The sequence below is a fragment of the Zosterops lateralis genome, assembly GCF_965231275.1.
Source record: "Zosterops lateralis genome assembly, chromosome: 4".
In the NCBI taxonomy this organism is placed as follows: Eukaryota; Metazoa; Chordata; class Aves; order Passeriformes; family Zosteropidae; genus Zosterops; species Zosterops lateralis.
In genome coordinates this window covers 33,958,147-33,983,328 of record NC_139765.1, presented here as the reverse complement: position 1 = coordinate 33,983,328, position 25,182 = coordinate 33,958,147, and the positions used below count along the sequence as shown (strand labels likewise).

The window sequence follows — 25,182 nt, the reverse complement described above, 5'->3', positions numbered from 1 at the left end:
TTTAAATTTCACTGCTGTTATAAGCAGTATGAAATTCTAAGTTTCAGTTAATAAGGAATAATATGACAGCACTTGGAAAATTTTAAGTAGTTGTACTTTGGCTCTCTCTAAGGAGAATTGTCTGTTTATATAGAGATTCTTGTATGGATAAAATATATGTAGCCATTAGTATAATTGATTCCTTTGGGGATTTTCTTCTCTGTTACTGCATTGGGTAGTCAATTACATCAGAGTAGAAAGGATTTTACTATTTGTTAGGATCATTTTACATAAACCTATTTACATAGTGAGCTGTTATGTCCGTTTTTCTGGGAAAAAAATCAGTTTGCTAATGATTTTTAGGTTAAAACAAACTCTGTTGCTCTGTTCAGGAGATATTCTTAGGATTTTTGAGAGCTGTTTTCTCTTACATTCAGCTACCACATTTTTGGGGCAATGTACCAGCTGGTCTGTGATTAACAAAGAACTGAAAATTTAACGCATTTTTAAAAAGATTTTACTTTCCTTGAAAAGGAATTTGAGTGTCCGTGTTCTGGCTCTCTTCCTTCCATCCTCCATACCACCAAATATATCAGTAGCAGTCTAAAAACCAGTGAAATTCTTCAGTATTATGTCCTCTGTTTTGAGGAAAAAAGACGTGAATGTTGCTCTTGCTCTGGAGCTACTGTTAAAACTCACCACAGAGATGGGGTAACTGAGGTTCTTTTTTATCTATCCCTTGGGGTGGATTAGAGTGGAACGAGTGACAGGTCTGTGTACATGTATGTGTGTATATATTTATGTGTGTGTGTGTGTAGGTATATGTATTTTAGAACCATTTGTTGCAATGGAAATGTAGCCATTTTGGTTTTTATCTATAGTAATATGACATAAAAGCATGAAAGTATCACTGAAGAAAATACATAAGGAAGAGGAAGAAATGGTAAGAGTAGCTATCAGCAGGAAAAATATCACCACCCATTATTTTTTCACTTCAGGAACACTTTGCACTTCAGATGTCCGTTAGTTGTAGTGATGGTCGCAGTCTTGATAAGTCAGGGGTGGTGGAAGCCATGAAACAAACATTTCAAGGGCTAATGTATGCTCAGGTTCAGGTGGGAGTGCTTCCACTGTGAGGGAGAGTTTTAACATTTAAGATCATGTGCAGTCCTCAGCACATGTGGTCGCAGCACTAAGCCTGGCAGAGTTGAAGAAGTGTTTGGGCAACGCTCTCAGGCACATGGTGTGATCCTTGGGGATGGTGCTGTGCAGGGCTAAGAGGTGATCTTGATGATCCATTGGGTCCCTTCCAACTCAGCATATTCTTTGATTCTGTAATTTGAAACAAGAGATAGGTGTAGTTGTGTAGATACTTTCAATGACAGCTATCTGATAGAAGCTCCTTTTGAGGTTGGCTTAAGTACTACAAAACATAAACTCCAGATTGTGTAAGGATTTCCAAAGTCAGGTCACTTCTGGGTAGAGGAATTCTAAAACTCTCCAAGGAGCTGTAGAAAGTAGCTTCTCAATAAGGTGCTCTGAAAGAAGTCAATAAAGCTTTTGCAGAATAAACTTTGACTGTTAAAAGCTATTGAACATAATTAAGGGAACCAAAAGGGTTGCAAAGGGTTGTCAAAATTCATGCACAGAATTTTATCGGACTAGTGAAACCTGGGGAAGCTTTGAGCAAGGTGGATTCAGAGGAAAAATACTCCAAAACTGAATTCTCTAACAGATTACTTACACAAACATAATGGCTCCATATCACTCCATTCCACTCAAATATGAAAGATTACTCGTGTTTCAGTGTATTAGAGTACAGATGATTTATGTGTAGCCTAGGTATATTTCCAAAGATATTCCACAGCCAATGTCTTAAAATAGCTACCACTGATACCATGGCAACACAGGAAAACACTTCCAAGCAACAGATCAAAAAGCCTAATTTCCTTCCCAAGGCATCTTTAGAAATTGCTGCATAGGGAGCCTTTCCATGTATTTGTGACACAGCTAGCTAGTCACTAAACCCCAGATGTTTTCTATAAAAATTGATTCTGAAGAAAATATGAAACTTGAAAAAATACTAACAAGGTAAGCTTTACAGATGTTAAATTAAAGTATTACTATTGAAGTTATTATGGTATTTTTCATTAATGAATGTAGCAAGAATATATTAAAACCTGAAACGATCTTACATTTGTATTTTTCTCAGTGTGTACAAAGTACCGGCTTAGAATTGAGAATGACAAAGTTTTAATGCACCTAATTAAAACATACTCTAGGTTTGGATTTTGGAAATGATTTTGGTGACAGCTGATTCTAGTTCCTGGAATTAGACAACATTTTTCTTCCCCACTGCCCTCTGCTTCCCCCAGCAAAATCCTGCTTAGTCAGGGGACTTTTTTTGAAAAATAAAAATTCAAGTAACAGTGAATTACATGGCCAAGGAAGATTTAGTCTTTCTTATGGAGGAAAAAGGCATTTTAGTAGTTTTCTATTTCATTTGGAATAACAGAAGTAGACTGAAAATCTACAGTGTTGTGGAAGATAGAGGCTATGGAGGACCTGAAAAAGGTTATTTGTGTTTTAGTACTACTTTGGCAAATTTCACAGTATATACAGAGACAAAGTAGGGTGTATCTGAAAAAAAACCGAGGAGGGTAATAAAGATTAATTTCCACTGAAAAATCTCAGATGAAAAAGTACCATTTCAATCCATTGAATAACACAATCAGCCCAAAGCAGCCATTAGGTTTAGGGTTGGGATTCAGAGATTCCCACAAAGCCTACAGCTCCAGGGACACCAGGGCTGGAAAAGGCGTGCCAAGGGGAACATGATGCTGCACCACCACACCTTTCTGATCTGGCCCATCCCATGGAACTTAAGGCAGGCTTATTTTTCCCAGTAATGTTAAAGCTTACTGGTCTCGTTGTATAAAGACCGTATTTTACTGTAAAGCTTTGGGAAGTAAAATTTGAATATTAGCATGCTAAAAATTGTAGTAATATTCTTAGAGATGAAAATCTATGGATGGCCTAATATTAAAGGTATTGGAGAAGCTTGTCCATTCTCTTGAACTTCCTTGTTATCACTTGTGCACACACAGAGTTAGCAACTGTGAAAAGGATTTTACCTTTATTTTACTTGTATTGCCTTATAGTTTTTTAATAAATACCATATTAAGAAAAAAAAAAAACCAGCTGATGCTCTGTTGCAATATTTGCAGCATTTTATTAAATATGTGATTCAATCTCTTTTAGAAGTTAGGTTAGAGGTAAAGTCCTTGCTATTTAGCTAATGTCTTCTGATATTAAACACCAGTAGAGCTTCAGTCCAGCTCATCAAATGGCAAGGTAAAATTTCCCATTTTGTTAACTGTTCATAGAAGGAATTCTATGTGATTGGCTACTCTGTACTCTCTGTACTGAATTATAATGTGATTGCTTCATGCGCTATTGAACACTTGAGCTGTTTCCTGTGAAATGCTCCATAGAATACTTAAAATGTACTTAAAATGTTTCTTGAATATTTTTTGAGATTTGTACAGTTTAGAACAGCTGTTGTGTTGTTAAATAGAAGTACAATAAGGTATTTAGTGAGCTATATAATATTAAGTATATCCAAAATAGTTGCAGCCATTAAAAGAATTTCGAGGTTTTTTAAGTGTCGCTTGTAAATATATGAACTTTATAGCAATATATTAATCCTAAAGTTTTTTAAAGTGTGCTTGAGAGCAGACTAGATGTAAAAAATAAATAGAATGTAAAGCAATATTGTAAATGTGTGGTCAACTTTTGATATATATACAAAAAAAATTCTTTCTAACTTAAAGCGTTAGTTTCCCTCTCTTTTTCTCCTAATTTACAGTTTCAATAATTTAAATGAAGATGGTGCTTTGACTGATAATCTTTTTCAAAGAGTATCAGAATTATGCATGAGTACAGTGCGCTGATATTGAGATTGTTGCTGACAGGGTAGTAACTTTAACTTGAATGAATGATTAGTTTGCCTGGAGGACGGTATAAATTGGAAGGGATTTGCTTGAAAAGATCAAGGATTTCGTCTTTCTAACTCACTTTGCAAATATATTTTGAAATATATTACCATACATATTAGAAAGACATATTAGTGAGAATCATACAATAGGAACCATGTCAGTCATTGTTTTCTTTGCAAAATAAATATATTTAATAAGTTCTTACTGCCATCCCTGCAGTAGAAATATCCGTGTATGCCATGTACTCCATAGTTAGACTTGAAGTTAATTAATATTTTAGAGCTTGTCATGAGGCACTTACAAATTCTTAGTACATTCCTAGTGCTGAAACCAATTGTAATCTGTTTGATCAAATTTCATCTTTATTTCTGAAGAATTCTCCTTCTGCTAATAATCTGTAATTAAAATGCTATTCTTAAATCACACTTCTCAAACCAGTATTCAGCGCCTTAGAGCCTCTGGCGTTCCTCAGGGCTAAAAGGAGAGCAAGGTGTGAGGTTGCCTGCAGAGGATTCTTGCCTGCTTGCTGTTACTCTCTAGTGATCACCTGAGACTGGGCACTTCTGCCAGAAAGCCAGAGGCTGTCATGAGTTGTGGGGAGGGTTCTTTGTTTCTTTTTCTTTGCTTAACTTTTATGGAATGAATTCTACTTATGTGTATGTGTCTCTGACTGTTGGTAAATTTTCTGCTGTCCCCTCTTTTTAACCCCATTACATGATTTATTCTGAAATTTGCCCCAGTCACCTTCCTGTGCTAAAAAGCCAGGATCTCAGCCAATTTGTGGGGGTTGTTTTAAGAAAGCAGTAATTCTTATTCACCATTCTAAAAAATCAGCTGATAATGTGTTAATGAAAACTCTAAACATTTAGAGTTTGTGTACATTTAGAACTGAATATTAAGAACATCTATGAAGTAATCTCTGTACTTCAATTCTCCCACATTTGCATTAGTGTTAAACATGAATAATTGTCTTGTTATTCAAAATACAAATGATACTGAAACTGAGCACAGATTGTGATGTAAATGCTTCATGGTGTTTTGAAGAAACAGCAAGAGCCTTTGCAGCTGCTCTTTTCTGGAAAACAAACATTCTGCCTCACAGCAGAATGGTCTTTCAGAACTGGAATAAACAAATACACATTGTTCTGTGTGATGTTTGAAAGATGTTTGGGATAGAATAAGAAGAAAATGAGAAGTGGTACTGAAGGACTGCTGCATAGAATGACTGCTTGGCTGACATCTTGTGATTCGTGGCATGGTGTAGGCTTGCCATGAATATGTGCGAACTTCTCTCTTGTCCCTTTGACTGTTTTTTCAGTGGATTTATGTAAAGGACATTCACTTAAAATTGTTTTGGAAAAGGTGAAATTATCAGAAATTCAGCATAAACCAAAAACATCTGCTACAGGGAAAGCATGTTTTTTGTAGCACCATCTCTTTGGTACTGGATGAGAACAGTTAAGTGTTTCTGCTACATTACCTACTGTTCATCTTGCTCAATTCATTGTGTTTTCCATAAGAGGAAGACCTTTCCCTTTTTTTTTCCTCTATATTGCAGAATGCCATGACCAAGTCTGGGGATTTCCCATGAGTCGGTACCTGAAGGACAAAGGCTGGTGCTGTGGTCGCAATGCTAGGATGTCAGCATGCTTGGTATGATTCCCCTTCCTTTCTTTTTCCTCCAGAGAGCTTTGTCCAGATGTTACAGGATTCATTGTTCTTGGCTTCTGATCCTGAAGCCATGACTTTAATCCAAGAATCTACAGAATAACATCATTAATGTTGTAAGCATGATGAGTTATATCTAAAAAAATAGTATTGACCTTTCAGCTTTATATATTTTATACTTGCTGAAGGCATGAAAAACTGGGTATTGACAGAAATGTATTTTAAGAGTGGACAGAAAGGCCAGAACTTTGCTGAAACCTAAACAAGGTAACCCCTCAGGATAATAGTTCTTGGCCAAGGACTTAGGGACAAACAAGGTAATTGTAGAAGGATTGCAATCAGTAACTCCCCTAATGCCTTCATGATTCACAATATTGAATGAACCTGAACAACCTATTCCAAAAACTAGAGGAGCTCTAAAATCCATGTGTCTTAAGAGTCTGGAAACATCTTTTTAACGTTGCACCAAGAGATGGAGTACTTTTAAAGACTTAGCGTCATCAAGATAGGATGAGCTGTTGTCTAATTTGAAAAAACTGGTACTAAAAATTTTGACCACTGTTTCAGTTAGAAGACCACTATTTCTTCCTTCTATTAATTTTTAATTTATGGTATCCAGATAAATCACATCAGGTTCTGGCTAGGGTCTGCTTCTAGCTCTGTACCTCCATTACAGAGAAGATTATAGACTGAAGACTCAGTGTGGACTGATCTATTGAGGTTATGTAAACTTGAACTACCACGATAATTAAATGCTATCAGGAGAGAATATAGGAGGACAGTTGTTTAGGATACATAAGGCTTAAATGTGTTACCCTTGGCAAAGTAAAAGGAAAGAATTGTTCATTTTAGAGATGTAGCTGTAAAACTTAGCAGAAGTGCTTTCTAAAGAGATTTGCCTTTTCTCCTTTTCTTGTCAGTGTCATACAATACCAGTCCTTCCTCAGCTGACACATTAGCTGTTTCCTATTCCATTTCTTTTGGGGAGAAGAAGGTTGGGCTGTTTTTCAGCAGTGGCAGGAAGATAAATTTTGTAAGCAAATGACCCCCAAGAGAGCACTGATCATGCTGTATATATCTATTTTAGTTTTCTCCGAAATCACAGAAATTTGGCAATTAAAACCTTTTTGTTTGAGTAATCACAAAAGGCAGAGAGTTCTCCTGTGTAACTAGATACTTTTCCTGTTAGTTTTGTAATTTGTCTATATGCATTTTTCATGACTAGGATTTTCCTTGCCATGTGGGATGTACAAGGGAGCCAGCACAGAGCCACTAAGCACCCACATTTCTTGGGCTAATGGCTGGATAGCAGAAAGCCTGCTGAGCAATGGCACTCAGAGTTCAAATTTGTTGAATTGCCAAGGGCCAGAGGTGTTGGGCAAGAGTTCCAGTTTCAGAGCCTTACAATATGTCTTGGAACCCATATCCATCTCCTCAGCAACAGCAGATAGATGCTGCTATAAGAGCTTACACAGCAAAAGGCAAACCTGATGGTTGGCCAAAGCCAGGAATGGAAGAACTGCAACTATATGGACAGTGTTTGAAGAACAGGGTGAAATACAAGGTTAGTTCTATAACAAGGAAAAAGAGGAGTGGGTGATTGTGTTACCTGCAGTCTTACTTACTGTAGGGAACTTCGGCATTAAAGGTGATAATAATCTGTAAATGGCAAGGTATTTTTTGTTTGCTACCTAATTTGATAAGCTCATCAGATGCTGAGGTTTTGTCTTAATTTCTACTATGAACTTTAAAACTGTTGAAATTTTTGTAGGCACACTGTTTTTTCAACTGTGAAAGAATCTTACATGCTTCTAATTCTTTGTCATTCTTTGTCACTATGCATCATAAAAATCAAGTAGTCTTACATCTACATCAGCATTTATAGTATAAAGACTCTAAGTGATGAATAATGCACAGTATTCACAGAAAATAATCCTCTGAATTTCTTGCACAATAGAAAGAAAAACAAGCAAATTTTCCATGTATCTATTTTCACAGTTGGATGTCATTGCTTCTCCTATAAATAAACCAAAATAACAGGAGTAGCTGCTTTTGAGTGCCTAAAGGTATTAACACTTTAAAGTGTGCAAGCTCATGTTATGTCACACCATTAATCTTTTAAAATGTCGTCTCCTCTGACTTTTTTACAATGTGTTTATAAAATGTTATGATAAAGAATAAACATATCAGCAGTTTAATTCCTTGTCTCTTAAAGGCTTTGGAGCGAGTTGCAGTTGGCCAAATGGTAAGTAATATTGTTTATTTTAGCCATTCTAAGATAAAATGTGTTTTTCCCTCTTGAATGTTCTTAATCCATGGCCTTTTATTGAACTTCTGCATATCTGGAACCTGAAAGACTGGTCTACACTATGTCAAATCCTGATAGATAGCATGTGTCACCATGAAATCACATTTTTATTGCTGTGGTTGTACTTAGTGAATCTGTTTTCTTTTGACAATTAAGAGTCTGAGAAAAAAAAGCACAGCTTAAAATTTAAGGCATTAAACTACCCTTCCTAACTTCCTTTGCTATCTTTCATCTAATACATAAATTCAGTGCAAATGTCCTTCTGATATCCCTGGTTTAGATCACTCTATCCCAATGTTTTATCAACTAATGTAAAAATAGACATTGTTATGACAAAAGCTTGAACCTGTTAGAAACATCATCATTCTCATTTTTAATCCCTGTATATTTTTTCCCTGTGAATATTTTGAATTATTGGTGTGCAAGTTATCCTTAAGGGATGATGGGCACCAACTGTGCAAGTAAATAAAAGACCAGGCTGAGAGACTTCTTTCCATCTTCTGTAAGCCCACTGACCTCAGCAGTCTTTTTCTGTGAATTTTTAATTGGCAATCATTAATTGGTTTTATGCAAACAGATTTTTCATAGACAGATGAAATTTTTAGAGGGGGTTTTTTGTGGATTTTTTTAGCATAGTACTTTCTGCATGGTTCAGACTACAGTCTGCAGATGATTCAGCTAGGTAATTGCTCCTTTTGTCTTCAAAACAACTTAGATAATTGTTATTTATTTTGCATATTAGAATTCAGATCATGAACAGTGCATTTTCCTCTGTTGTCTTTCTTTCCATCAGGAGAGTCTGGCCTTGTTTTTTTTTTCCTTGCATTTAAGAACATTAGTAAATTGTTCTCTTAAATCTGGTATGACTGATCGTAAAATATACAACTCAATAAATAGTTAAGAAAGCCAATACTGGTTTTGTTACTCTGATCTTAATTTCAGTGCCAATTTTAAATCCTTGCTATTGTAAAATCTTTTGCAGCTGCCTACAGAATCATTGTTTTATCGAGCTGTTCTTCAGGTTATTATAGAAGAAGTTTATGGTGTCACCAAAAGGTAGGAAGCTCTGAATTCACAGAATACCAGCCAAAGATTGATCTGATTTTCTTCCACCTCTGTGTTGTAGAGGAAGTATGTTTTGGAAAGCAGAAGGATGTAGGAATCAGTCTCATCAGGTTGTATATACACATCAGTATTAAAATGCAATATAGATTTGCTCATCGTAAATCCACATCACAAATGTATTGTCCTTCCTTTACCTGTAGTGAAGTAGGCCCTCTTTGGTACTGGGTACATGAGTAAAGCACAGCTTCACCTGAGAATACTCAGAAAATGCACTGAAAAGTCAAGGCAGTCCTGGGCTACCCTGTCATGCAGAGGTCCTGGCAGCTTTGATATTGCAGAAAAAAAAGCATGCCTGTTTGTCCTGAGAAAAACTGCTGACAGTTCAATGGCCATCATGGCTCTTAAAGAGCTACTCACTGCCTGTGCCTGCACTAGCAAGTGCTGCTTCCTTGTAGGAATGGGATTTGGAGAGCTGCTGCTGAGGACCTGACATCTGCATTATACTCTTCTGTGGTTGCAGTTGGATTAGATTTTATCTTATTCTGTGGGCTGTATGCCTGTTAGCACTTGGAGCTCGTCCAGAAGCACACCTTCCAGTTTAATTTAGTTTGAAAATAACACATTTTTTGAGCTCTGATACTATTTCATGGTGTAAGCCAAGGCATGAGAGGTGGGGAAAACCAGAAAACTCACTTCAGAAGTATACTCCTGATCTAAACTAAGTGCTAATGCAAATACCCTTGAAACTTTTGCTAGATAGTCAGACAGCTTACCCTTCAGAAAGTCAAATTCCTGAAAGAAGAAATGCTTCTTTAATTTAAAATTGCATAAAGAATCACACAAAAAGTCATGGCTGCTAAATAGTAAAGAAAAGAAAAACTATGAGGTAGATTTTTCATGTTTTAAAGGAAGTATAATTTGGAGGACGTAATTAAGATTATATGTCTCTAATGAACATAATGGCTACCTTGGAAAGGCCTCTCTCACACCCTTTTTTTTTTTCTGAGCATGGTGTTAAATGCCCATCTTCCTAGGAATGACATAACAACATAGTCATTAACTGATTTTCAGACTGTGTCAGCCTAAGTGTTTAGGTAGTTCTGAATATTAAATATGACAATAAAAATTATTTTCATTGAGTGATGGTCCTTGACAGCTGAACAGCATTAGAACCGCCACAGAGTAAAATCTTTTGAAATCTTTCTGTTGATCTCAGATGTTAGTTCTGGATTTTAGATAAAGGAGATAGATTCTACTAAGAATAAAGAGGGAGAAAAGTTCTAAACTAAGATACTTCTATTCAGTTTTTCACTGGAAGGGTGCAGGGAGAGTGCATTTCTTGTCAAGTAATTCAGTAGCTGAAAATTCTGTACCTGAGTATTTAGCTCCTACATGGCACATGTAGTAGAGAAATAATGTTAAACTCAGTCAAGAAAGTGAATTCAGACTAAAAAAAAGTCTGTTATATCTCCAAGATATTTTAAGTACAGAGAAGAGAATAAATATGGGTGGTCTGCTGGGATTCATTCTTCCCGTATTTTTTTTTTAAGTTTTTGTGCATTACTTTAGCATATTTTTTGAAACAACACACATTTTCATCTGGCTTTAAATGCAAGCTATTGAGTTGAGAACAGGACAGAATTCTGACATCATTGAGTGAAATAAAAATTGAAAGGATAAGAACACCAGATAACAAGGAAAAGTAGCATTTTCTCACTCCAGTGGTTGCTGTTAAGTAAATTTCAGCAGCATTATGGTAGATTATAGAAGTAATATAGAAGTATAGAAGGAAATGTCTGTCAGTGGAAATAATAATTTTGTCATTCATATAAGGAAATAAAAAATGTTAGTGAAGAAATTAAAAAGAAACTTCAACCATCTCTCAAAATTTTAGGTAAAATAGTAACTGTATTATAACCATAATAAAATTATACAGTTGCTGTGTCTAGAAGTTACTTCAAGTATTAGATTGTTTTAAGTGGAAGGGGGGAAAAGGAAAGTTGTTACTAACTTGGCAGTAGTAGCCATCCAACTGACTTATTTCTCCTGTTAAAAATACCTAGATTTCTGTTGTTGGATGTATAAAAGCCTACACCTCAATACTGTATTTGCAGTGATCGACATGTTGGAAAAACCTTCTCCAAATCATCCTCCTTCATAGATTATGTCAGACGGTCTCTGAAAAAACTAGAACTGGATGATTCAAAGGTGAGTCACTAATTAGTGACTATATGAAATTGTTATATCTATATAAGTTCTTAAGTCAGCACCACAATGCAATATTTGAGATATTGAGTTAAGTCATATATTGCTGTATAAATACCATATTTGAAGACTTAATACCTTTAAATTGGTAAATGTTAAGGGAATATATGAGGATTTTAAATCACTTTGTTAGATAGAGAAAAAGAAGTAAATATAGAGTAGAGATTTTAAATCCTTTGGAGATTTTATTTATGTTCTTCAGTATCTTGTCTTAGTCTTAGTCCTACAACTGCTCAATTGGTCAACAGATGGCAACATAGCATTAGGCATGGAATTTGACTGTGTGAATGAAGATCACAACCATGTTGTGAGAAAAAGTTGTGCAAAGGAGACCCTGGAGAGTACTAGACAGATTGTTAACAAATTAAGTACAATCAAAAGAAAAGTGGGAGTGGCAATCATGTAAAATATTTAATGTAAATGTTGGTGCAGTCTTTGGTAAAGTAGTGTTTAAAACCTGTAGTCCAAATGTCAAATCACTTAAAATTTGCCAGGCACATCAAAGTATGAGCTGGGAGAAACAGGCATAACCAAATAAGCAAGTAAATTCAAATGACATTGGAATCATCCTGACATTATTAAGAAAAGGACTTATACCTGAAGTGTGCTGTATTTTAAAAGGATTAAACTTAATTCTGTAGTTACCAAATCACATCTAGTGAATGTAGTTACCTGTCTGCTTTTCTGTATGAATAGGCAGTAACAGGATGCATTCACCCCAGCTAGAAATAAAATTCTGTCTTTCTTCATGTGTGTACAGTCACCCAAAAGCAATAGTGTTTTTTTTGTGTAATCAGTTCACTAGAGCATTGATTAAACTCTGCTAGTGTAGATTTGTTCCCTATTTTCTTTAAAACCAGTAATCATAGAAAGTTTGTGTCAAAAGGTCTGATTTTAAATATGTTGCCTTTTGCTGAGAAGGATCTGGACAAATGCAAGTTGCCCTGAGACAAAGATGTCTGTCAACACTACTTCAAGCTGCACATTTATGTGGTTGCTAAAGACCTGATTCAAGTAAATGTTCACTTTTGCTCATGTTTCTCCTCATTTTATGTGCAGCTGGCTGCATACTGAAGACCGGATTTTATGCTGATGTAAACAATATTATTTTTTATTTCCCAGCTATATTGAAATCTGCAGCAGCAAAAACCAGTGCTATTTTGATACTACTCAGAAGAAAGTTCTTACTGCTCCCTTAACAGTGGTTCTGACCCTGCAGTTTTCATGGTGGAGTCAGCACTATAGCTACACAATATTGGAGAATGTGTTTAATGCCTCTCTTCAAGAAAAAAAAAATACTTACATAGCTAGAAATGTGATGAAGCCTAAACATTTGCTCTGAAAGACAACAAAAATCAAAGAGAAATATATGTGGAATTTGTTTTTTTAGCTCTATTTAGAAATGAACAAAAGAGCAGCTGTACTGCATAGACCAAATGTCTACTTTGTCTCTGGCAGTGGACAAAAACTGATGCCTTGGGAAGACTATAAGGTGGGAGTAAGCATATATGAAGCACACTTCCAGAACAATCCAAAATGTCCTTGTCATTCACAAAGAAAAAAGGAGGCAATGATTGTCTTAATGCATAAATATATTTAGGTTATATTTAAAAAGCAGCTAAAACTTAGTGACACTGCATAATACAACCAAAGAAAAATGGGAAAAAATTGTTTCCATATGATCTCTGTTTTACATGTGCAAAGATATTTTCTAAAATACAGAAGTCAAGAAACTGCAAGTCTCCAGGCTTTTACTAGGCTTATCAGAATATTAAAAAGAATTTCATCTCTGTATAATAATAAAAGTACTGGAAAGGAAAATAGAGGGTTACAGGCACTGTTTCCAGGAGTCTCTGCTAGGGTTTGGTAGCTTGTCATGTATGGTAAAATCTTGCATGGTTTTTATCACTGGAGCTGAATCTGTACTGTGGGACGTAAATACTCTTCCAAAGTTAATGGTTCATGATAAGCATCACAGCTGCTTCCTTTATATCCTGTTTCTGATCAAAAGGTAGCCCTAGTGCAATCCAGTCATTTTCCAGTCTGGACAATTGTGGAGGCAGGATAAAGAGTGCAAGTATATAAAACACCTAATATGCCTTGATACTCATTTTTATAAGTGTGTGCCTTTTGGTAAATATTAAACTGATGAAGACTGATTGGGTGTAATTATCCAAATACTAAGGTTTTTTTGGCTGTTGATTTTAAGTAAAGATAAGTTCTTGAATCCTGCCAATAATTCATATGAAGAAACCCCTCTGCTTCTTTCCCTTGTGAAATAGATGTGAAGCTTTTGCTTATGTGAAGCAAGAATCAGGCTCTTTATGATTGGTGTCTCAATCAGAAATGAATTAGAGTGAGACAACATAGTAAAATAGTTTTTCTACAAAAAATAAGAAAAAGGCATTTATCAATAACCTAGCACTGCTCATTGTTAAGAATTACTGTTCAAGGACTGAAGTTTCCTATTAAGTGAGCCAAAATAATTTCCTCCATTCATGGTGTTTCTTTTTAGTGTGGAAGAGCCTGTCAGTTAAACACTTAGATGCAAATGAAATACTTTTATCTGCCTTTTGGTACAGGACCATTCCCTTCACACATCTCTTCACCTCAGCAGTAAAAACGAGGTATAAACCATGAGTACTGAATTTCTGACAAAATATTCTCATTCTTTGAGGGCATAGAAAGGTCTTTTAGTGTGAGCATGCTGCTTCACAGGTATGGTTATATTGCTTATAGCTTCAGAATTAATGGAATTGTTCTCTGGGCCATGGATCATAAAATCGTAGAAGGGATGTTAATGATCATCTAGTTCCAACCCTCCTGCTGTGGGCAGGGACACCTTTCACTAGACCAGGTTGCTGAAAGCCCCATCCAGCCTGGCTTTGAATGTTGCCAGAGATGGGGCATCCACGGCTTTTCTTGACAACCTGTGCCAGTGTCTCACCACCCCCATAGTGAGGAATTTCTTCCTTATGTAATCTAAACCTACCTCATTAATTTTAAAGGCATTCCTCCTTGTCCTGTCACTACATGCCCTTGTGAAAAGTCCCTCTCCAGCTCTCTTTTAAGTCTCCTTTAGGTACTAGAAGGTGCTTTAAGGTCCCCTCAGAGCCTTCATTTCTTCAGGCTGTGCAGCCCCAGTGCTCTTAGCCTGCAGCCACAACTCTTTTAGTGTGGCTATTCAGTGAATTCCTTATTCACTGAGTGGTCTCCAGTTTAAAGATGAGGATGTCATGTAAGATAATGTGAAATGTTTTGCACAAGTCCAGGTAATGATGTCAGTTGCTCTTTCCTGACAAAAATGGAGAATGTGCACATTTACCTATAGAAGCTTTTTTTGTTGCTATGGATGTCAGTCAAGCTTAATTCTCTGAGAGCTTTATCTTTCCTAATCTGATCCCTGGGTGCTCAGATAATATATCTGTATTCCTCCCAGGCTACCCTTCCTTGCTTCCACTCTTGGTAGCCTTCCTTTTTGTTGTTTGGTTTGGCTAGAAGATCGTTGTTCATCCATGCTGACCTTGTGGTATTTTTGCCTGACTTCGTCTGTAAGCTTGGAGAAGGTAACCCTTGAATATTAACTAGTCTTCGTGGGCCTCTTTTTCCTTCCAGGGCTTTATGCCATAGTACTCTGTCAAGCTGATCCAGAAGTCTGGTCTCCTGAAGTCCAGGGTAAATGACTTTGCTGTGTGCTCTCCTCATTGCCCCAAGGACCTTGAATTCATCCACTTCATGGTCACTGCAGCCTGGTCTTCCCCTTGAGCTTCACATTCCCTACCAGCCATTTCTTATTGGTGAGACTTGAGAGCATTGGCTCCCCTATCTCATAGGAAGGAAGTTCTCATCAATTCCAGGAACCTCTTGGGTTGCTTCTGCCCTGCTGCATTTTCCCTCCAACAGATACTGGTATGGTTGAAGTGCCCCATGAGGACAAGGGCTTGTGAAAGTGAGGCTGCTCCTTTGTGCTTGTAGAGGGCCATATCTAGAGATCCCTGCACAGGGAACAGCAATTGGTCTGGATACATACCAAAGCACTATTTTGTTCCTGATTTGTTCCTGATTATTTTCTTTGTGATAGTTCACTCTGTTCCTATAGACTCTGTGTTGTACATACAGAGCATTAAGGGTCACATAGATTTTGTCTATCACAAGATTTCCCTTTTATTCACCGTTTTACTTAATTAACATGAACAGGGTCTCTTTTGGGAGAATGGAGCATTCATTCCTGTCCTCTCTCCTAGAGTATCAGAGAGAGGCCGCTCTGATACTTGTTAGCCTTTCTTTGCTTTCAAGCAGCCATAGCAATTCCTTTCTCTTCAGCACAGAGCATGTTTCAGCTGTTTGTAGCTGCTTTGCAGATGCATTTTAAATTACTCCTCTTTATTAACACATCTGATTACTGCCTAAGGCAATAAGTGCTACAAATAGCATTGCCATGGCAAAAAAATCCTCATACAAATATTTATGTATTTCTAGAGTTTTTAAGAAAGAAAACTCAAAACTCTTTAGGTTTCCCGGTGTCCTGTTCTTACTGGGGTAGATTAGCAAAAAATCTTTCATAGGGGATAGCATAAAGTGGTTAAATGGAGAAAGTGCTTACAAAGCTAAGGCCTGGATGTGTGTCTGACAGCCTTTGGGATCTATTGACTTGGTGCTTTTGCAAACTCCAGACTATTTTAATTTTGAGTGTTAAAACTGGCAGACAATAATGAAATCAGAATTTGTGCAAAAATACTTTTTTTTTTCATTAATTGCTTCTTTTTTATCAGACAAGTTTGAGGTTTTTACATTTGATAAGTGGAGATGGGTTACTCTTAGCTTACTGTAGACTGTCCTTGACTTGCAAATCCTCCTCAGCAGTGACTAGTGGAATATCATAAAATGTAGTTTGCAAATTAAGGGAGAAAACATGAAGCTTACCATGTGGCTTAATTTTCTTTTGCTCTAAAAAGTGTTGAAAAGCCACTCACTTAAGACTGGGAAACTGTCAGTAGTGGAATTGTGTAATACATTAAGACATTAACTAACCTGAATATATGCAGCTGTACTGGGAACTAAAAAGAATTCTTGCGGAAACTGGGGAAGAGAGGGACTTTTAGCCTGAGATTTCTTACAGTCTTAATGTCTACCCCACAGCGAATGTTGGTGTGGATATCTTGAAATGACAGTGAGTATCTGAAACTGGTTGGTCTTTGCTAAAAATATTTGTTATTTGATATGTTTTATTGTATTCAGCTGTTGAGCAAACACAGAGCCAAAGCCAAAACAATGCTCTCCACTTTCCTCTGAATCCTGAAACATCAATTAACTGAGATTAAGCAGTCAAAAAATGAAGGTACTACATGGATTTACACACTTAATGCATTTTGCAATTGTTGGAGAGTTGACTTTCTTCACTGTTTTCTTGGACAGAAGGAATTTCACCTTACAGACTTCCTGTTTCCTTTGTTAGTTAGGGAAATACTAAATGATGGCTCAGATAACACTTGCATAGCTCTCTATAAAGTGTAAGCACATAGTGCTGTTTTTAAGCATAACTGTTTTTCACATAGACAAAATACTATCCCAGTTATGGTACCGTAGCATTTTACTCTGACAAGGACTCCCAAGGGATGGGACTTGTATCTCAATTAGGTATGATTATAAATAATATAGATTGCATTCATTTGAAATGCATTTTAAACAAAATTCTAAATAAACTTAAGCCTCTCAGTAATTTAATTATCTGTTTTACATTATTTTACAGTATATAACATTAGATTATTTTTAACTACCTTAGTCATGGAAAAGTTGTAAAATTTCCTGTTAGGTATATTTTCCCAAATGTTTTGAACTGATCTAACACACTGCTCTGCTAGCAGGATTGCCTTACGGTTTTCTTGTACTCTAGTGTTCCTGATAGTGCTGGTACAAGTAAAGAGAGGAAACATGTAACTCTGCAGTTGGTGCAGGAAGAAGCAGTCCCTTTGAGGTAGCAAAGAGGAATTGCATTTGACAGACTGGAGTAGCATCCTTAGGCTGTCTCTTCTCTGGAAGGCATGCACAGCACTGGACAGTAAAAGAGACTTTCATTCAGTGAAAACACTCTTAGTCTAGGAAAGGTTACAGCCCTGAAAAAATGCTTCCTGAAGAAACATGAAGTGTGGTATCAGTGATTGCCTTACACCTTGTGCCTGAATATTTTCTTTTCAGCCTGTACTCTATCAGTATGCCTGTGGGACAGCAGTCCACGGTGGGTGTGCTGAGATGTGTGATGTCTCACGTGCTCTCAGAGCTCTGTGACTGTCTCACTGTGTTCACAACACATCAGTCAGTCCTAGAGCTCATGTTTAGTGCCATCTCCACTGTATGGTATTTATGGTATATATGGTATACCCATATGGTATTGTTACAGCTAGGTCACTGGAGATCTTGCTAGGTCCTCTTGCTTGTTTCAGGTGTTTGAGTGACCACATCAATCCACAAAGAAATCAGTTCAAAATAAAGCTTGCACCACCATCACAATGCAAAGGGACTGAGGTCCTTTTGTTCACAACCTGGATAAAGACCAGGAGACATTGCAGCTGTATTAGGGAAGAAATACTGGCCAAAATGAAATGGAAGTCACTTGAGTGTCAGTAACATAAGTTAGATATTTGAGTGCAAAGTCATTATTAAGACAAATTTATTTGAGTTTTTTTCATATTCACAGTATCAATATCAAAATGTAAGAAAAAAGTTCAGTGCAGATATGTGAAGAATTTTTTTTGGATACACAAGTGAGAGACAACGCAGAGAACAGTTGCTTGGACAATTTCAGTGGCTGAATGGGGCTTGCTTTGCATGTGGAAGTACAATTCTTCTTCAAAAATGCCAAGAGTAAACCACTTCTAGCTTATCTTGAAGGAGAGCTGAAGGTTATGTTAGGTACCAAAGGCAGGTGGAAAGCTGTTGCAATTTCAGACAAAGCCAGTGTTACCTGGATTTTAGTTGTCTTTCAGTAAATTGACCACATGGCTAACTACGAGTTACCCTTTTCATGCCTTTCTCTACCAGTGCTTTTCAGTGGACACTCTCTCTTTTCCAGCTGAGCTGTTGCATTGAATTGGTTCCCTCACCAAACTTTTATCTGAGGCACAGTTTGGAATAGTACCTAAGTCTGTCCATGACCACAAAATATGTTCAGTCAGAATGTGTAATAGGCAGAGAAGGAATGGAAAAGTGCATACTTGAGTATGGCAGTGTGCAAGAGACGTTTTTGACCCACTTTTTATTTGCCAAACATTTCACAATTTGTTTTCTTTTAATTTGAATGCTTCATCTTGAAAAATGGAGAGCATAAAGGAAGCAAAAGCAGAAAGGTTTCAAGATCACATTTTTCCAAATATAGATCTTTGTATTTTAATTCCAAATAGCCTGTAATTTCAAAAATCCATTATACTAAAACCCTATTAATACTCAGATGAAATGAAAAGCTTATAGGGCAGAGGTTAATAAACTCTTTTGTTTATTTCATGACTGATATATTTTAGTTGGTTTGACTGTTTAGAGTGGAAGAGAAAAACAAAAAGACATCTAAAATATTTGCACCGCTTCACAGAAAATAAAATAGCAATAAGACCAAAAAGTTCTTGTTAGTCCATATTAGTACTGCCAGATAAGCTACTCAGCCTTGCCTTTGCAGTTGGGAAAATGTACTTTCTAAATTGAAAAAATATGACCGAACTACTACAGAAGTTTTTTTCTAATCTCTTGTTTTAAAGTGGAGTTAGAATTATGCATCATTCCTGAAAATAATATTTGTCAGATCTTCTAAAAGCTTCCTGTGATGGAGACTGACAACCTCACCAGTCCTTAATTAACCTCTAAGAGAAAATGTTTTGTCAAGGCTTTGGCTGACTTTTTTTTTTTTTTTTTTCTGCAATTCAAGCCTATTAATTCTTGCCCTATCACACAGTGAACAAACTGTTCCCTACTTCTTGGTGATAGCCTTGTAAAAACTGTTATTATCCCCACTCTCAATTTTGTCTCATTTAGCCTGATCAGTTCCAGTTCTCTGAGTCTTCATAGGTCATGTTTTCTAGATCTCTGATCTATTTTCCCTCTCAGGGCTTTTTCAGACAGTTCATTTCTTTCTTTGAAATCTGATGCCCAAAAATGGATGCAGTATTCCAGCTAGAGCTTTTCCACTGCCAGAATTGAAGGATTATTTCCTGCACTTCGCAGGCTGCTCTCCCATACATGTCACAGAATGGTGATTGCTTTTTTTTTTTTTTTTTTTGCAGTAGCACAAATGTGACTCTCACTCAGCTTATGATCTGTTCTATCTTTCAGACTGTCACTTGGTGCTCCCCATCCTGAACAGCTGATTATTTCTGCCTGAGCCTAGTCTCTTCTGCTTTTCTGTACAGCATTTCAAACTTCTCTAAGCAATGCTCCAGTTTCTGAAAGTTATTTTAAGTTCTGGCAATGCCTTCCTGTTGCACATTTGCAGACTTAGCTAATATGGTTTCTTTTCTATTGTCTGAATTCTTAATGAAAATACTGCATTCCATAATGGACCTCCAATCACCAGGTTGTTCCAGTTGCTCAGAGACTCATTAGGAACCATTCTCTAGTTCTGGTCATTCAAACAGTTTTCACTCACTTTTTAGTACTTTAATCTGAAGCTTGTTTCCTAAATTTGCATGTAAAATTAGTATAGGAAATGTTATGAAAAATATTTTTGAAATCAAAATATATGAGAACCAGTTGTTTTTCTCTGTCATGAGTCCTTTTACCCTCTTTACAAGGGAAGTAGACTGACTTGTGATTTATTCTTGATGAATTTGTGTTATTACTAATTTGTGTATCTTTCAGTGGTTTAAAATTCTTTATTTGTTCCATTTTTTGAGTGCATTGAATCTGAACTTTCTGCTCTATAATAAAAGGCATATATCTGCTATCTGTCTGACATCCTCTCTTTGAGGACTTCTCAGTGACAATGAGTAATAGTTCTGAGGTCACTTCAGTCCCTTCTTGCCTGTCCCACGATAAAGTTTATAATATTCACCTGATTTGAAAACTTACATATTCTTTAAATGTTTCCTGGTTTGTTTCCCTATTTTAGACAGATTTTACTTCTTTGCAACTGTATTAGCCACATGCTCTCAGATAATTCTTCTAATAAGATGTGCAAAAATTTATTAAGCACTTCATCTTTCCTAGTCCTTTGTCATAGAATCGTAGAATCATTTAGGCTGAAAAAGGCTTTTAAGAGCAGCAATTTCAACCACTAATTCAGCACTGCAAGTCCTCCACTAAACCACTTAGTGCCACATCTCCACATCTGTCAGAGCCGTTACTTTTCTGCTGTTTGGACTCTATCGTTCCATGATCGTGACAGACCAGCCATCCTGCAGAACTCCCAGTACTACAGAAGTGCATCAGGCTTTCAGCTCTGCTCTTCCCAGCAGCCTCCATCAGCAATAATGCTGCAATCCTACTCCCTGCTTCTTTGGCGTGTTCCTTACATGGCCAGCTCAAGTGTCTTGTTTGCTGTCCAGGACTGTGGTCAGCAGAGCAGACACATTGTGACCTTCAAAAGCCAGGCAATGTGGTGGTCTGGCTGCCCTACAGAGAGCATGCTTTGTGAGGAGCAGTCATGGTCACAGCTGCAGCACCTGCTCTGCTGCACTGGCCAGCAAGGGCTGAAAAGGCATGGTCATGTTCCCGAACTGCCTGTGTATTTGGCTGTCAATTCAGCCCCAAATCACGGCATTTACAGTCGTGGTGGTAGTGCTGGCAGTCTCACATTAGATGATTGGGAAAAGAAGAGAGGGAAGATGAAGTAGTTCAAAGTAAATAGAAAAAGTTCTGTTTTAAAGATGGGTAATTTTAGGTACAGGGAAACAAAGCATTATTTCCAGAATCTGATAGTAGGTTGCCTAATAGTAGCATGTTACCCTCACACCAGAGTTTAATTCTCAGCTATTTAAATAAATCTCTTGGGAATGGAAGTGAGGAGGTGATAAGGTACATGGAAAGGAAATGAGAATGTTATCTCCACTTTACTGTGCAATTCTCATTTAAGAATGACTGGAGCTTTCTGAATAATGAATATATCTTAGTATTTCATGTCAGTGGAAAATGTTATGTGAAGAAGAATTACTGTAAATAAGAACTGAGAAACTGCAACTGGAAAATTATTATAAATATTAGCAAAGTGCTAATTTCAAAAATGAAACACGGATTTCATTTTGTAGTGTGACAATATTTAATTCTAAAGTTCTCTTGAAGAAGTAACTAGAATAACTGATTTTTGTTTTTTTAATCCCTTGCAGGTCTCAGACAGCTGTATAATGGATTACTATGAAAAGTACAAGCATAGAATGAATGAGCTTGAAGCATTTAATATGGTAAAAGTTATAAGATTAATACTACTACCAGCATATATGCTAGTCCAGAACAAAGCCCTGTTAAGTTTTATGTGGAGATGGACTGTCATACACTGTGGTATGCAATCTCAAAAAACAAAGCAGTTCCCCCTTCCATACTTTGGAGCGTATCCTATTCCAGAGCTATATTAGGTGTAAGTAAAGTAATAAAGTGAACACATGGAAGAGTCTTTTTCAAGAAGGACTATTGCACTGGAAAATGGAATGTCAGTCTCCTTTTAAATCTAGACTGGTCTCCATGCAGTTATTTAATAAAAAACTCTTTTTATTAAAATTCATTATTTTCCTCTTTAAAATTGTTCTGCTACATTTAATATTATTTTCTTGTTGGACAATGTCTGAAAACCAACTAAATAATGTTGTTCCCTGACTTTATGGCATTCCATGTATTTTTGATCTTTAATATAATCTTTTTTTAAGATGTCCGTCCCACAGGGAAAATTAGCAAGGTGACATTTGTACAACAGAACCACTAAAAAATGATTGACCTTCCTGGAATTGTTCTGAGGAAATGTAGCCATTTGGAAGTGTATTGCTTGTCTTTCCCAAAAGGATTATAGCATCTAATCTTTATTTCAGTTGAAGGTTGTTCTGGCTCCTTGCATAGAAGTTTTGATACTTCTGGATCGTCTTTGCTACCTCAAGGAGCAGGTATTTTTGCATTCTCTTTTATGATACCTAAAGGCTACATCACTGAAATGAGGCTATTTCAGTCAATTTATTACTGTGCAGACGGAAAGTCTCTGTTGCAGAATTATTATTCTCATCACATTTGCAAAAGTATAAGCATTCATTCCATTTAGTATAAACATATGCCCAGCAGATGTTTTTATTTCAACAAGGCAGCAAGAGTAAAGTTTATGCTCTTTTAATTGTATGGTAATTACTAGTCAATAGGTAGTAAAAAATAAATTAATCAAAGATGCAGCAAATCTCATTTTATACAACATAATGAGATATTTAATAATTTTTTAAAAATTGGAAATGCTAAACAAATATTGTGCTGTTAATACTCAAACTTCCAATTAATGTACTTTGAAACATATAATTCAAAAAAGTTTGAACTAGATCCAAAATGTTTATGACTTTCTTTTACGGTTTCTTAATTAACATCAATACAAGAGATGGCAGTTTTTCTGACTGTATGGGTCAGCTGAGGTACATTTGACTAACATACAGCCTGAATGTATTTTACAAGTATAGATCTGGCATATAATAAGCAAATGCTACTACATTTACTCCATGATGGATTCTTCCATTATTACACTGTTTCTTCTAACACTGATTTTGAGCTTGGCCTGGTTAACTTGAAAGCAGTGGTAATACTTTTTCTGCACCAGTAAACATTTTTTACACAAATAATAATTTCCTAGGAGGAAATAGTAGCATCTTCCAGCTTCTGCTCTGGGCCATGGTCAAAATAAAACTCTAAGATAAAGTTTAAACTCATTCATATGAATAGCTGTGTTTTTCCACTATAAACCTTTCATTTTATCAGCTCCATTTTATCATAAGTGAAAACTCACTTTATTCTCTGTCATGGTGCACTTGGAACAACTGAATTGTAATAAGTGTATGCCTTTGTTCTAACTGGTATTTTTACATAGAGGCAATTTGAAATAGTTAAATAATGATATATTTTCCCAAATGCCAACCAGTTAAAAATTGTGTAGAAATCTGTCTGAGTTCCAAGATGGGAGATCAAACTTTCTACTAATTCACCTTTTCTAAATGTAATACATGCATTGATTTAATCTTGTACTGATTGATTCACAAAATGTGTTTAGGAAGAAAAATAAAAATTATAAAAGCCAAATGCAGCATGATGACCAGATCCAGCCAGCCCGATTCATTTGAGAAGTTGGTTAATTAGCTTCAGTAGTAGAATGTGCAACATAAAGCAAGTATGACATGATCCTTAATTTCTTTGCTCTAGTTCAACTAAAAAGCAAAGCTTTATTGATGAAGCAGGTGGGAAGCTATCACTTGATAGCACCAGAAATAATTAAATTACTTTAAAATACATCCTGTTATGGGTGTCCTTTTTTCACAACAAACTTTCCTCCAATTTTCATATTAGATAAGTGGTTTTCCTGCTTTGCATTAGGATAATTCTATTTATTTTCAATTTTGTAATTCAAAATGTGGACCTATTACCATATTTTAGCTTATAAGTCAAACACATTTTTATGCACTTCAATCATGTATCGTTTTCAGGAAAACATTGCCTGGTCTGGACTTGTGAAGTTATTTGATCCTGTGAAGTCCCCCAGATGCTATGCAGTTATTGCTCTGAAGAACCAGTCATGTTCTTAAGTGGAAGCAAATTGCAAAGAGGTTGGAAATTCTGAACTGATAGTGCTGTGACTTCCCTTTTATTCTGTTATTTTTAATTGATTCCTCAATACAATGTTTGCTTTTCAGATACAAAAAAAAAAGTGCAACGCCCTTTTGAATCTTCAGAAATAAATATCTCCTTTATAAATATGATTGCCTCCTTATGTCAGTTATTAATGTTGAACATCTGGCTTTATTGTAAATGTTATGGCCCATACTATGGGATTATTATTTAAAATAACATTTATGTTTCTTCCTTTGAAGGTATTATGCTTTTGTATCCTTTTTCTTGATACTCTAAGATAATTTTTACTAATGGCTCATATCAACAGTCTCAGACTAGGCTCACTTCTGTCCTTTCTGGATTCAGATGGTGCAGATTATAAACAGAAAAATAACCTGCACTGTAAACAAGAAGCTCATAGACTAAATAGGATCTGTGTACTACCTCTTCTTCAGGTCATCAGGACCATCTTATTTATAGAGCAGCATAGAAGAGCCTAAGTAGTGACTATCTGTAAAGGACAGTTTTGTATCAACCCCTTCTTCCTTCAGGCATTTTCCTGGCATGCACTCATTTGCTTGTCACTCTGAAGGAAAGATATGTGTGCTCTAATGCAGTGGGAGATTTCCCAGTGCTTAAAAATCAGCTGCCCTGCTGGGATTCACTCTGTAATCCTTGGGTTGTATTGGAAAGCTGTTATCTGGCTCAAATCTGTTGGGTATAAATACTTGTGTACCCAAATGAATTGAAACTTCCTAGGCAGTTTCTTGTTAGCTGTGCTGCATTCATGAGTGGGAAATTTATTTGTTGATGCATTTATCTCAATGGGTTGCCTAATTAAACTTGCAGATTTTCCATCAATTCAAAAACGAGAAATGTTTATTTTCTAAGTCCTAGTGCTTTTATTAGAATTTTCCAGCATACGTAAAATATAACTACTAGTGCACAGAAATAAAGGACAACAAATACATAATAAAATACAGCATTAAAGGAGAAGAAAAAGGGGAGAAAGAAGAAAAGAGGAGAATACACATGGAAGATGATAATAATGAAAAATATTTTATATTGATTGTATAATGACAGTAATTAGACTGAGACTGAGATATGAGTAGGAATGAATCTTAGTCTGTCACACTTTGC

General features: G+C 36.2%; 1 protein-coding gene across 1 annotated transcript in view; it reads left to right on the top strand.

The window, feature by feature from the left end:
- METTL25 (methyltransferase like 25) overlaps positions 1–24,828 on the top strand; it is a gene marked incomplete at its 5' end in the record, with an annotated part of 45,167 nt that extends 20,339 nt beyond the window's left edge. The window contains 7 exons of the mRNA XM_083859938.1: positions 5,536–5,630; positions 7,861–7,890; positions 8,936–9,009; positions 11,133–11,226; positions 21,588–21,662; positions 22,281–22,352; positions 23,919–24,828. Coding sequence (XP_083716064.1) covers positions 5,536–5,630; positions 7,861–7,890; positions 8,936–9,009; positions 11,133–11,226; positions 21,588–21,662; positions 22,281–22,352; positions 23,919–24,017 — 539 coding nt within the window. The 3' untranslated portion in view covers positions 24,018–24,828. The remainder of the gene's footprint in view (positions 1–5,535; positions 5,631–7,860; positions 7,891–8,935; positions 9,010–11,132; positions 11,227–21,587; positions 21,663–22,280; positions 22,353–23,918) is intronic.
- Between the last annotated feature and the right edge of the window lie 354 nt (positions 24,829–25,182).